This window comes from Podarcis erhardii (genome assembly GCF_964252035.2).
Source record: "Podarcis erhardii genome assembly, chromosome: 7".
Classification (NCBI taxonomy): domain Eukaryota; kingdom Metazoa; phylum Chordata; class Lepidosauria; order Squamata; family Lacertidae; genus Podarcis; species Podarcis erhardii.
The window spans coordinates 80,977,704-80,988,893 of record NC_138511.1 but is presented as its reverse complement, the minus strand read 5'-3'; the positions used below and the strand labels follow the sequence as shown (position 1 = coordinate 80,988,893).

The following is an 11,190-nucleotide window of genomic DNA, read 5'->3' as shown; positions in this document are numbered from 1 at the left end:
TGAAGCATATGTAACCCAAGGTACCACTGTGTGTGTGTGTATATATATGTGTGTGTGTGTGTTTGTCTAATGTTGCCACCTTCTAAAATTTATTTATTAATTAATGCTTTTCTTTTTGTAAATGTACCAAAGCATGAAATAAAATAAAATTGGGTTTTCTTTGATCAGTGCAGGCTGTACGTGCTGTATCCTGTTCGTGATGTGGCTGTGGAACTTGCCATTCTTCTGACAGAGGATGCTGTATGTGGGCATGGGGGGACAAAAATGGGGTGTGTGTCAGTTGTGTGGAGTGAGAAATGTCCATGTTTTCATCTGAGGAATGTTGGAGGGTATGCAGTGGCTCTTGAACATCAATATGAAGCTGTTGGGAAGAGTCAATTGGAGTTTGGAGTGAAACTCTGGATTGGTTCTTGGATGCCATGGTGCAGGACAGCCAACAAACTGAGCTTGAACCATGAAAAACTGGAGGCCTTATGAATGAGTGATTTCTGGGTCTTGGAGATAGGTCAATTGCTTGGCAGCCTAGACACAGTGGTTTATGCATTGGTAACCTAAAGACTTGATATTGGCAGTATGCAGTGGGACTGTCTTTGTATCAGGTCCAGAAGCTGCAGCTATTGCAGAACACAACAGCCAGAGTGCTCATAGCAGCAGGCTACTGCCTACGTGTCACTCTGTTGCTGAGACAGTGGCACAGGTTGCCAATTTGCTGCCAGGTCACATTGAAGTTACAGATAGGTAGCCGTGTTGGTCTGCCATAGTCAAAACAAAATAAAAAAATTCCTTCCAGTAGCACCTTAAAGACCAACTAAGTTAGTTCTAGGTATGAGCTTTCGTGTGCATCTGTATCTGAAGAAGTGTGCATGCACACGAAAGCTCATACCTAGAACTAACTTAGTTGGTCTTTAAGGTGCTACTGGAAGGAATTTTTTTATTTTGTTTAGGTCACATTGAAGGTGCTTATGTCTATTTCCACTGATTCCTGAGCAATGTGAGCCCAAAGTGCCTACACCACTGAGTTTTAGTCAGCCTTCAGTTCACAGGAAGCCATTAGTGCAACAGGACAGAGAAAAGCTTTTATTCCTTTCTCATAACACTAGAATTTGTGGGCAGCCAATGGCAGTGAATGCTGTAGGATTTGAGAAAGATGGAAGGAAGTACAGTGGTTACGAATGGGATCTTTTCCGGAGGTCTGGCCATATCCCAAAATCTTCGTAACCTGAGGCACCCTTTATGCGCATGCGTGCGGCGCTGTGCAGCACTTTTGCTGAAGAAACATGGTTCCACAATTTCTTTCTAAAATCACCAAGCTGTTCATTTGGCTGAGTAAGGGAAGAAAAAGGAGAGAGAAAATTGGGAAACTATGGAGGCCTTGAGTAATCTATACCAGGAGTGGGGAATCGCTGACCTGGGGGCCAAATGCAGCCACTGCATGCCCCTCCACAGGGCCTAGGAGATGGGGGGGGGGGAGGTAGTACATTGTTCTTCTGTTTGGGATCACAAGGGGGACATCAGAAAATGTTTGCGTATATTGTGTGAAGACTAGCATTTATATTTTGACTACATAAAATGCCATGATGCCTCTTCCTCCCTCTGCTTCCTCTTCTGTCAACATGCACCTGCTTACTTGTCCCCATGAAAACAGAGAGTTGGCGCTGAAGTCCTGGTGAAAGGTAGCGTGACTGGGCATGGTGAGAGGTGAATGAGAAGGCGGACTTCCCTTGCCTCTCCTGTGGACGATGTGCTCTGCTCTCTGAGGGGACTGCCAGTGTGGGATATTTACCATGCAGCGAAACCAACACTGCATGTTTGCTAAATAGGCAAATGACCGGAGCTGAAGGCCTCTGAGTATTTTCCTGTATGGTTCCTAGAAGGAAATCTGAAAGACACTCCCACTGTGCCCCATTTGTTGAGGGTGTGGGCACTTCCTCTTCCAGCTCCAGGTGGTAGTGAATCCACAACCTGATAGGCCTACTGGTTAACGTTTTATTGGCTTGTTGCTGTGCTACTGACCAAGCTGGCCTCCCCCATCAACAAATGCCTAAAGGAGCGGCTCCTGTGATTGATTGCCTGCTTTGATTCCTGGCTAAAAACGTGGACTAACAAAGGGTCAGGGGGATCTGGCACTAAGCTTTAGCTTTCACCGACTTCGACTCCAGCCCGAGGGATTTATTACCTCCTTATCTTATTGGCATTTCGCTGCTGGAGGTTTGCCTACCACAACGAAAGAATAGTTTCTTCGGCAAGTAAGATGACGGTTCACGCCATATAGGATTTCTGTTACTCTTCAACAAGTATTCTGAATGAGTATATGTTATCTTTACCTTTTTCAAGCAAGAATCTGTGTGATTATTGTTTTAAGGGGGCGGGGAGGAAAGACTTTTTAAGCAGCAAGGGGATACACTCTGCTGAACTTACAAACATGAGGAAGGGAGGATAATATCTAATAAATACAACTTTTCTGAGCATCAATACACATCTCTACTTGAAGGCCAGCAGGTGATGGCATTATGTGATGTCATACCATCATGTTGTGCTTGTGGGTGGTGGGCACCCATATTCTGGGGCCCAGATTGGTGCCTCTGGTCGCAGGTGTCTCCTCCTCCTCCTGCAACAGGCTACTCCCCTTCTCTCCCCCCCCCAAAAAAAAAATCCCAGGAGGGGCATTGAAAGGGCGGAGGAGAGATCAGCTGCACACAGTCTCAGTCATCGAAAAAGCCCTGGAGAGGAGACTTAGGCAGATGTGAGGTGTTTGGGGATCTTTCGTCTTGGTAACTGATTTCATGGAGTGAAACCCATAGGAAATGAGCTGTTATATTCATCAGGCCTGACACTCTGTGAAAATTGTGTTTTTACTAAAAAAGAGTTAACTCAAACTTTCGTGAAACCAGAAGAAACCCCCGAGTCCCCCTAAGAAATGGAGGCAAAGATTGCTGGCTCTCTCTAACTGTGAGGCCAAATTGTCTGCCTCAACATTCAGTCTGAGCTATTACATGACTGAAATGTGTCCCAGTATAGGACTGTGATTGATTAATCTTCCCCAGGAATTTCAAAACGACACTTTGAGAAGTATCTGAATTTGTACAAGAGGGACAGGCCGCAACAAACTTTAAAGTAAATACCTTAGAATATTTACATGGTTTTGCATAAGAAAATATGCTGTACTCATTGATTGATTCTTAAAGAATTCCTGAAGTATTAGCTTTGGTAGGGGTTGCGCAGTACATCTGCTGTGGCACTCCCCATTTTACCTCTAGTGGCGAAATGGGATAGACCACTCTTGACAGCAAGGCAGCCCAAATTCTGCCATTCTTCTCAGGTAGGGACTTTATCTTCCTTCCATTTCTTTTTTCTCCCCATTTTACCTTAAGCGGAGAAATGGGATGCACCACCTAAAGTCGACTAATTATTGATTCAAATTGGACTTGAAAGTCATCCCTGCCTGCGGCCAAAGCTATCTGCCATCTCCAAGCACTATTATCTTCCCCAACAAATATTCCTTTTGGTAAAATGATACAACATACATGATTTGCCATATATATTTATTTTGGGCATGATTCAATGACCTCATTTGTGCATGAAAGTAAAATACAGCCTGTCTTTGAGGAGGAGCTTCTAGACCTCTAGAAAGAAAGCCTGGGAGTCCTCAGGCTGAGACCACTCCTTCTTCAACCCCTAGTCAAAACGGTGGGTTCTTCTGTGGCATCATCGCCCATTGCGTCAGTGCACTCTAATTGAGTGATCTCAATTCCTAATGAATCAAGATCAGTCTCCAGCAACCCCTCAGTGTAGTCACACAAACTAGCTGTTCCACAGCCTCGGATAGCGCCCGGGATGCGGGTTCCCCCTGTTGGGAAAAACATACACATATATTTTTGGAATCCAAATCCCACTCCCTCAAACAGAAGATTGGGCAACATTTCTCAGACCAAGAGCCTTTTTCCAGTCTGAGTGACGTTCTGGGAGGTCCACATGCCAATGGAAACATATGTAAAATCCACCTTTACACGGCAGGCTATTTTATACATACATTCAAACCCCCCTCTCCGTCCTCCCTCCAGGTAACCAAGAGTTCAGGGGCAACAATCCAGCCAGGCCGAAGCATACAGGTAGGCTATGAAGTGGGGCTTGTGGCCTAGGGAGAGGAGGTGTGGCCAAGGTGGATCCCAAAGGCCAGAGAGAGAGAGTCCTAGAGGAATGCCTTTGGCCCCTGGGCCTGTGGGTCTCCATCCTACCCCTCCCCCTCCAATTTAAAGTGCAAATTTAAAGATGAATTTTTATTTAACAAAATCTATGCTATAAATGTGTACTACAGATGGGGTATTAGCTGCACTCCATCATGCAAGACTCACCGAAGTTCATGCGAGCCCCAATGTGGAAACATTGGTCCTCCTCATTTCTGCAGCTGACGTTCCTCCTGCCCTCACACGTGTCTGAAAAGATGGCGATACAACTCGGGCACTCCAGCCCATTGGGCTCCCTTGTCTCAGTATCAGGCACTGGAAAACAATCACCACACCACACCAACATTGCAATTAGTCAATGTATTTCTTTTGCAGATGCAAACCACAACTTGCTGTACATGACGGGTGGGAATTCTCCTTCCCCTTCCAAGATGGATGCGTTCTACCTTCTAGCACTTTTGCAAGTGGAGTGCTTCAGCCATGCTCCATTCATCCAGGGCTACATCAATGCATGGTGCAAGAGATTTCTAACTGGGGCCACATTCACAGCATACATTTCAAGCACAGGGATACCACTTTAAGCAATTGGGCTTAGCACTGAGCAGCATTGGGGGGCATTCTGAGAGACAAAATGGCGGCCACAGATGCACACAAACGATGATAAAATTCTACAAAATGGCCCTCTTCCTTAGAGTGGGAAAGAGAAAGAGAGCTCTTAGTAGTTTTATCCTTAAAAATCACTTCTGGGAAAACATTTGCTTAGTTTTGGTAAAATAATGATTTCACCTAAGAAAAAATGCCAGCTAATAAGAGCTATTGTGTGGGGTTTGTTTGCTAATCCATAGCTCTGTGAGGGGAATAGGGGTTTTCCAATTAACCCTCAGCACCCTTAAGAAACTACCACTCCCACAATTCTTTGTCCTAGTGTTGTTATAGCGTTTACAAGAAAAGCTTACACTAGGGTGTTGGGAATGCTAAGGTGAACCACAAAATAGTGCCTCCTCCCACCAAGGAAGGAGGGATGAGTGAAGGTCTACATCAGGAACAAGGGTGTGAGGAGACCAGAGGTCAAATCTGTACTTGAGCCACAACACTTGCTGGGTGACCTGGGGCCAGATACTGCCCCTTAGCCTGACTTATTTTACATGGGTGTTTGAGGCTAAAATGGAGAGCATGAGGGCTCTTTGAAGGAAAGAGTAGGGTTGTAAATATCAGAAGCTGCTGCAGGAGAGGGACTGTGAGTAACATCATGTGAGGTATGTTTCTAGGACTAAGGTAGAACTGGTAAGCTTCATTGTAATATTTGCTCATGAATGCTGCATGCTGTTCAAGTAATCTTGTTATTGATACATGGTTTTTGGTTTTGTTGTATCTGCAATCTTTCTTTTACTATTCTATGTTGTTAAATAATGCAAATATCCTCTTAGAAAGTACTGTTCTGTTGGCGAAGACGGGAGCCCATGTTGCGGATGTTTGTAGAAGGCCTGGCCAATCCAGAGGTATCATACTGCCTTCTCACTCACTGGATCATCACCTTGTCGTGGTGAGTGGGTTTGCACACTATCAAAAACGATCTTGTGAAGCTCCTGTCAGAAGTCTCTAACAGTAATAATGAGTGACTCTCAACCCTCCAAATAAAGCTCACCAAAAACCAATAGGCTGCTATTATAAGTGCTTATGCACCAACACTGGATGCCAATGAAGGCATTAAAGAAAAATTTTACTCTCAGCTGGATACAGTCCTATCAGAAACGCCTAAGGAAAATAAACTCATGCTCCTGGGTGATTTTAACTTTTGACAATATGTGCAGCGCACAACCTTGTTATTACCAACACACTCTTTTGACAGAAAAATAAATTTAAAACTTCATGGTAGCATCCTTGATCAAGCCACTGGCACCTCTTAGACTATTGTGATGGGATAAGGGGCTGCTTGTGCGTAAGAGCTGAATCCCTCAGAGCTTTGCAATAAGTCTCAAAGCTCTCCTTTTGCGCGGAGCCATCTAAGCATGACTCCCTCAATCGCTGGCAGAATCTGTTAGTGGGCGTTTCCGGAATCTACGCCAACATAAGAGTTCCTTAACGGAAACTCTCCTTCGGGATTCTCGGCGTGACAGTTTCCTGCGAGGAGTAGGTGTTCCCAGAGGAGGTCCTGAGACCTCCCCGCTGTTTTCACTGGAAGTATCTTGGAGCCATCCCTCCGACTGAGTTTCTGCAGGAACTCTCTCTCTCCCCCTGCTGGTTCCTTCCTCTGCATCCGAGGGTCTCCTAGCCTCCTTGAGCTCCTCCACCACCTGACTCTCCGATGGCAGTTCCCTTGAACACTCAAGCCCTTCAAGATCTCATTAAGTGGGATTGCTTCCAAACAACTCTTAAGGACCATCTGCTTTCAGAAGTCCCTGATAAGATTGAGGTACACTGGATCAAGCTAAAAACATTCATTATTGTAGCCTGTGAACAAACTATCGGATACCAAGCAAAGAGCAGGACTGGTGTGCTGTTACTCCTATCTTCCTCTGCACCTGAGGGTCTCAGTTTGCAATTCATGGTAGCTCACTAAGCCAGGCTCCAGCTCAGCACAGCTTCCAGCTTTGGGGTTCTTGGTTCAAATCCCAACTCTAGCTTCTGTCTCTAGTTTGAAAAGGATGGTGATACAGGCCTGCGTCAGCAGCTGGTGTATGCCAGGTGCCTAGCCGGGGCTTACAGATTGAAACTTCGTATTAACTGTTTTCATGCAATGGAGCCCATTGCATCGACTATATTTTTCTTAGCATTTCCTTTAACCTGAAGATATTAATTCCCTGAATGCAAACCTAAAAGAAATCAGTTCCTTCCCATACAAGAAGGACAGGGGCCTGTCCCACAAAAAATATCTCTACAAATGCAAATGCATCAAAGAAAATGGGTCACTCTAGGTCTGGGGGCTAGAACTCTGGGAAACCAATGAACCAGTGAAGTGTAGTGGTTAGAGGATTGGACTAGAATCTAGGAGACCAGGGTTCAAATTCCACTGTAGCCATGGCACTTGCTGGGTGGCCTGGGGCCAGGAACCATCTCTCAGCTTAACCTATTTCACTGGATATTTTGAGGCTAAAAAGGTGAGCAGGAGCTAAAGCGTTTTGGAGGAAAGCATAGGATGTAAATACCAGAAGCTGCTGCAGGAGAGGAACTGTGAGGGGGAGGGGTGTTTCTAGCACTAAGGTAAAACTGTTATGCTCCCTTGTAATTTTTGCTAATAGATGCTGCATGTTGTTCAGGTAATATTCTTATTGGGATTTTGGATTTTGTTCTATTAGTTTCTGCCACCCCCATACTGTGGCTCCAATGCTTCCCTGCTCGTTCCCTCTGTCAGTGGCTCCTCCCTGTCCCACCAGTCTGAATCAGGTTTGAAATCTTTCCTGGTGTCACCCTCAGGCACCTCCTGGAGCGACTGGCTGGCACCACTCCTCCTTGTCTAGCCAGTCCCTGACATCAGGATACTGCCAAAAACTTGTTTGTCTTTCTTTGATCTCTCTCATTGCTTGAGTTTTGTGAAATCATCTTTCCTGATGATGATACTTACTTTCAGGAGGTCCGCTGTTGCACATATCTGTCTTGCAGCAGGAGACCTTGACCTGGGTGTACAGTGATGAGGTTATGGAGAGACTGGCATAGTCTGCATCACACAACTCTGTATCGATGCAGGACTTGAGAACCATTGTTGACCCCAAAAGTGCTATAAAAGGAAGAATTGGAATAGGAAATAACTAGTCCTGGAGATAGGGCTGGTCCACCCATGAGGCAAGGATTGATGGTCACCTTATGTGACAGGATCTAGAGGGGCAGGGGATCTGACCACCAAGAAAAGCATTGCCTGATGCTGCTGCCTTTGAAGCTGTGGTATGATCCTTGGAGGCAAGATCTGCCACCTCCTCATCAGTTCCTCTCCCCGATTTGAGCCACCCTATGTCCCTGTTGTTCGTGACAGGGACCTTGGAGCTCCTTCCTTTTTCTATTTTAATATAATGTTCATTAAAATTTATTTTTCCCTTTATAAGAGCCAAATAAAATTTCTTCATCATATGTATGTTTGCTCAAATTGAGCATTGACTTCCTCCCATCCCCCTTCCTGCCTTCCATATGCAATCACTTTTATTTCACATTTCTAAATCACCCTATTTACTTTATCTCCATACTTAAAAGACTTACTTCTAATATTTATAAACAGGTATCAAATCATAACCTAACAAAATATTTTAAATCAATCCTGCAAATGTTTTAAAATGTTTGCAATGTCTATTCTTATTTTGTACAAATCTACTTCAGTCCTTTTCAAACAGTTCTTCTCGCTGGTTTCAGATTTCCCCCATCGCAAGTTTAAAAGGTAAAAGGACCCCTGACGATTAGGTCCAGTCGTGACAGACTCTGGAGTTGCGACGCTCATCTCGCTTTATTGGCCGAGGATGCCGGCGTACAGCTTCCGGGTCATAAGGAGGGAGGAAGGGAGGAATAATCTTTATAAGCCTCGTCATGCAGCTTGTTTCTCCCACTGCCGGTATGAAGGACAGAACACGATGGTGATTTCACTCAGCGATATATCTTTCATGAAATTGCCACCCCTCCTGATTCCCTCTGCCTCCAGCTGCAGGCTGCAGCTTGCTTAGTTTTTCCTCAGCGTGCTGGGTGCTGGAGGCAGAGGGACTCAGGATAGGCGGGGTTTCCCCCTCCGATTTACTGCTGAGTGAAGCTGTCATCACGGTCTGCCCCTCATACCGGTCCTGGGGTGATATATCAATAAATTGCCCAGGCCTAATCTTCAGTCACCCTTTCTTCCGGGTCTGTGGGGTGGGGAACATTTCATGGTTTGCCTCAGGTATCCAATTGTGTTGAGCAGGCCCTGCTTGGAAAGAGATTTCTCCAGTTTTATCTATTTGTTGAATGTGAGTCAGGAATGGAGAACCTTTAGCTGTTTGGAGTACCCATTTAAGTTACATTATATTCCAAAGGCTATCCTCATCAGGAAATAAGCATTTGGTTGTAATTTTTTCTTGTTTGCTATAATTCCCTCCAAGGTATTTCTTAAAAAATCATTTAACCACATCAGTTAACAAACATGGATACATATGCTATAATGTTATTGTTTTAGTTAAATAAATTGTTTAAATTATTATTAATGAAATGATTATTTTTTCCTTCCAATAAAGTACAGCAGAAAAGTTGTCCAAATATAAACAGTTAATTTATTAAACGTCACAAAAAATTCATAATTATTTGTCAATGTATTTCTAATAGTATAACCAAATCAGTAATTTTTGATATAACTGTAAAAACTACTCTGAAAATTTATTATTCCAAAAACAAAACCTTCATCTCGTAAATATTAAGATTATACCAGTAAGAATGAGTCTTTCTGTAAAATAAAATAAAATAAATCAAGTCTTACTGACTAGTGATTTAACTTGTGACTGAAACCAAATCCACCCTGTAACTGGACCAATGAGAGTTGATGCTGGAGCTCATAAAGGGAGCATGTACCACAGGCAATTAGGAAGGGGCAACATCTCAGTGTCAGTTTCTCTTGGTTTCTTATTTTAAGTTCATTTCTCCACATTTTCATATCAGTGGCCAACTCACCCCACCCCACCCCCCCATCAACATTTAGTGTGAATGTAATTTTTACCCTTAGGCCGCATCTGCAGAGTCATACTGATTTAAGTAGTTTACCCTAGGGGGTGGGGGGATGTTTGTTGACTATATTGGCTGTGAATCCTGGCAGACTAGCTTTCCGCCTTGCTGGTCATTTTTCACTTGGTCTGGGAAATGGGAACCTGGCAGACTGACACCTTCTACAAAAGCTGTTGTAGGTTATTCTATGCACACTTTACCCTAGTATGTGCATTTGTCTATGATTACATGATTGGACAACTGAATTGCTGAAGGATGGCTTTGTTTTGCTCTGCCAATTGAGTAAACACACCTGTAAAATATGAAATGACTTGAATTTCTTCCCTGCTCCTACAGGCAATGCAGAACCTAGAACACTACTTTATGAAAAGTCATGTTCCGTGGCTTGTGGCTAAGATATGGCCTTAGAAAGTGAGTCAGGGGGTTTATGTTTTGGTGATCAAAGAGGATGGAAGTTCTTCTCACTTACACAGTTTGCCTTCTCCACTGGCAGACAAGCAGGACTGGTCACTGGAATCGTCACACTCCTCAGTGGTGGGATTTGTGCAATCTTTTCCTTGACCGAAACAAGACTCACATATCAGAGATGCCACTGCAGACAGGGGCGAAATGGATTTGGAAAACATTAGTAACTGTGTAGGAGGAATAGGTCTGCGGCAAGGTACATGAACACAACACTTTCTGCTACAAACTTCATCTTACGAGAGGCAGCAAAGGCCACTGACTTGGATAGCTTCAAAAGTGGACTAGATAAATACATGGTTACCATCCTCAAGTGATATATTTTTTCTGCAACATTGGAGGCACTATTTGTCTGAATATTAGTTACTGGAAACCACAGAAAGGGAGCTGTTGCACTCAGATCTTACTTAGGGGCTTCCCATAGGACCCATGGCAAGAACAAGAGCCTAGACTAGATGGACCATTGTTCAGCTACATAATGTTTTCTGTATATATTCCCTCTGTAGTTCTTAAACTCTGAATGGGGGTGGGAAATGAATAGACCAGAGAATGATTGTCCAAGATGACTCCTGCAGTCTGAGGGAGAGGACCAGTAGAGAAGGTGTGGGGAAACCTTTAACCCTGCCGAAGCTGTTGTACTACAACTCCCATCAGCACCAGCAAACATGACAGACTCTGGTAAGCACATCTGGTACTCCTGTGACCTGACTCCACTCAGAGATTGGGATGGCATTTAACACCAGGAAACTTAAAGTTTGCATGGGGGGGCAGGGTAATTCCGCTCCAAAATATGAGAAGAATAGTGCCTATACATTGTCTCCTATCATAAATTTCTACAAATGCAAGAAACGTACTCTTTGCTTTAAATATGAGCTAGGAT

General features: G+C 44.1%; 1 protein-coding gene across 1 annotated transcript; it reads right to left on the bottom strand.

The window, feature by feature from the left end:
• Positions 1 to 3,668: 3,668 nt before the first annotated feature.
• Positions 3,669 to 7,882, bottom strand: LOC309347745 (phospholipase A2 inhibitor and Ly6/PLAUR domain-containing protein-like; the record flags this gene model as incomplete). The annotated part of the gene is made up of 3 exons (XM_081872516.1): positions 3,669 to 3,847; positions 4,353 to 4,499; positions 7,747 to 7,882. 3 exons carry the CDS (start codon positions 7,880 to 7,882, stop codon positions 3,669 to 3,671), a joined length of 462 nt encoding a protein of 153 aa, XP_081728642.1.
• Positions 7,883 to 11,190: the final 3,308 nt, after the last annotated feature.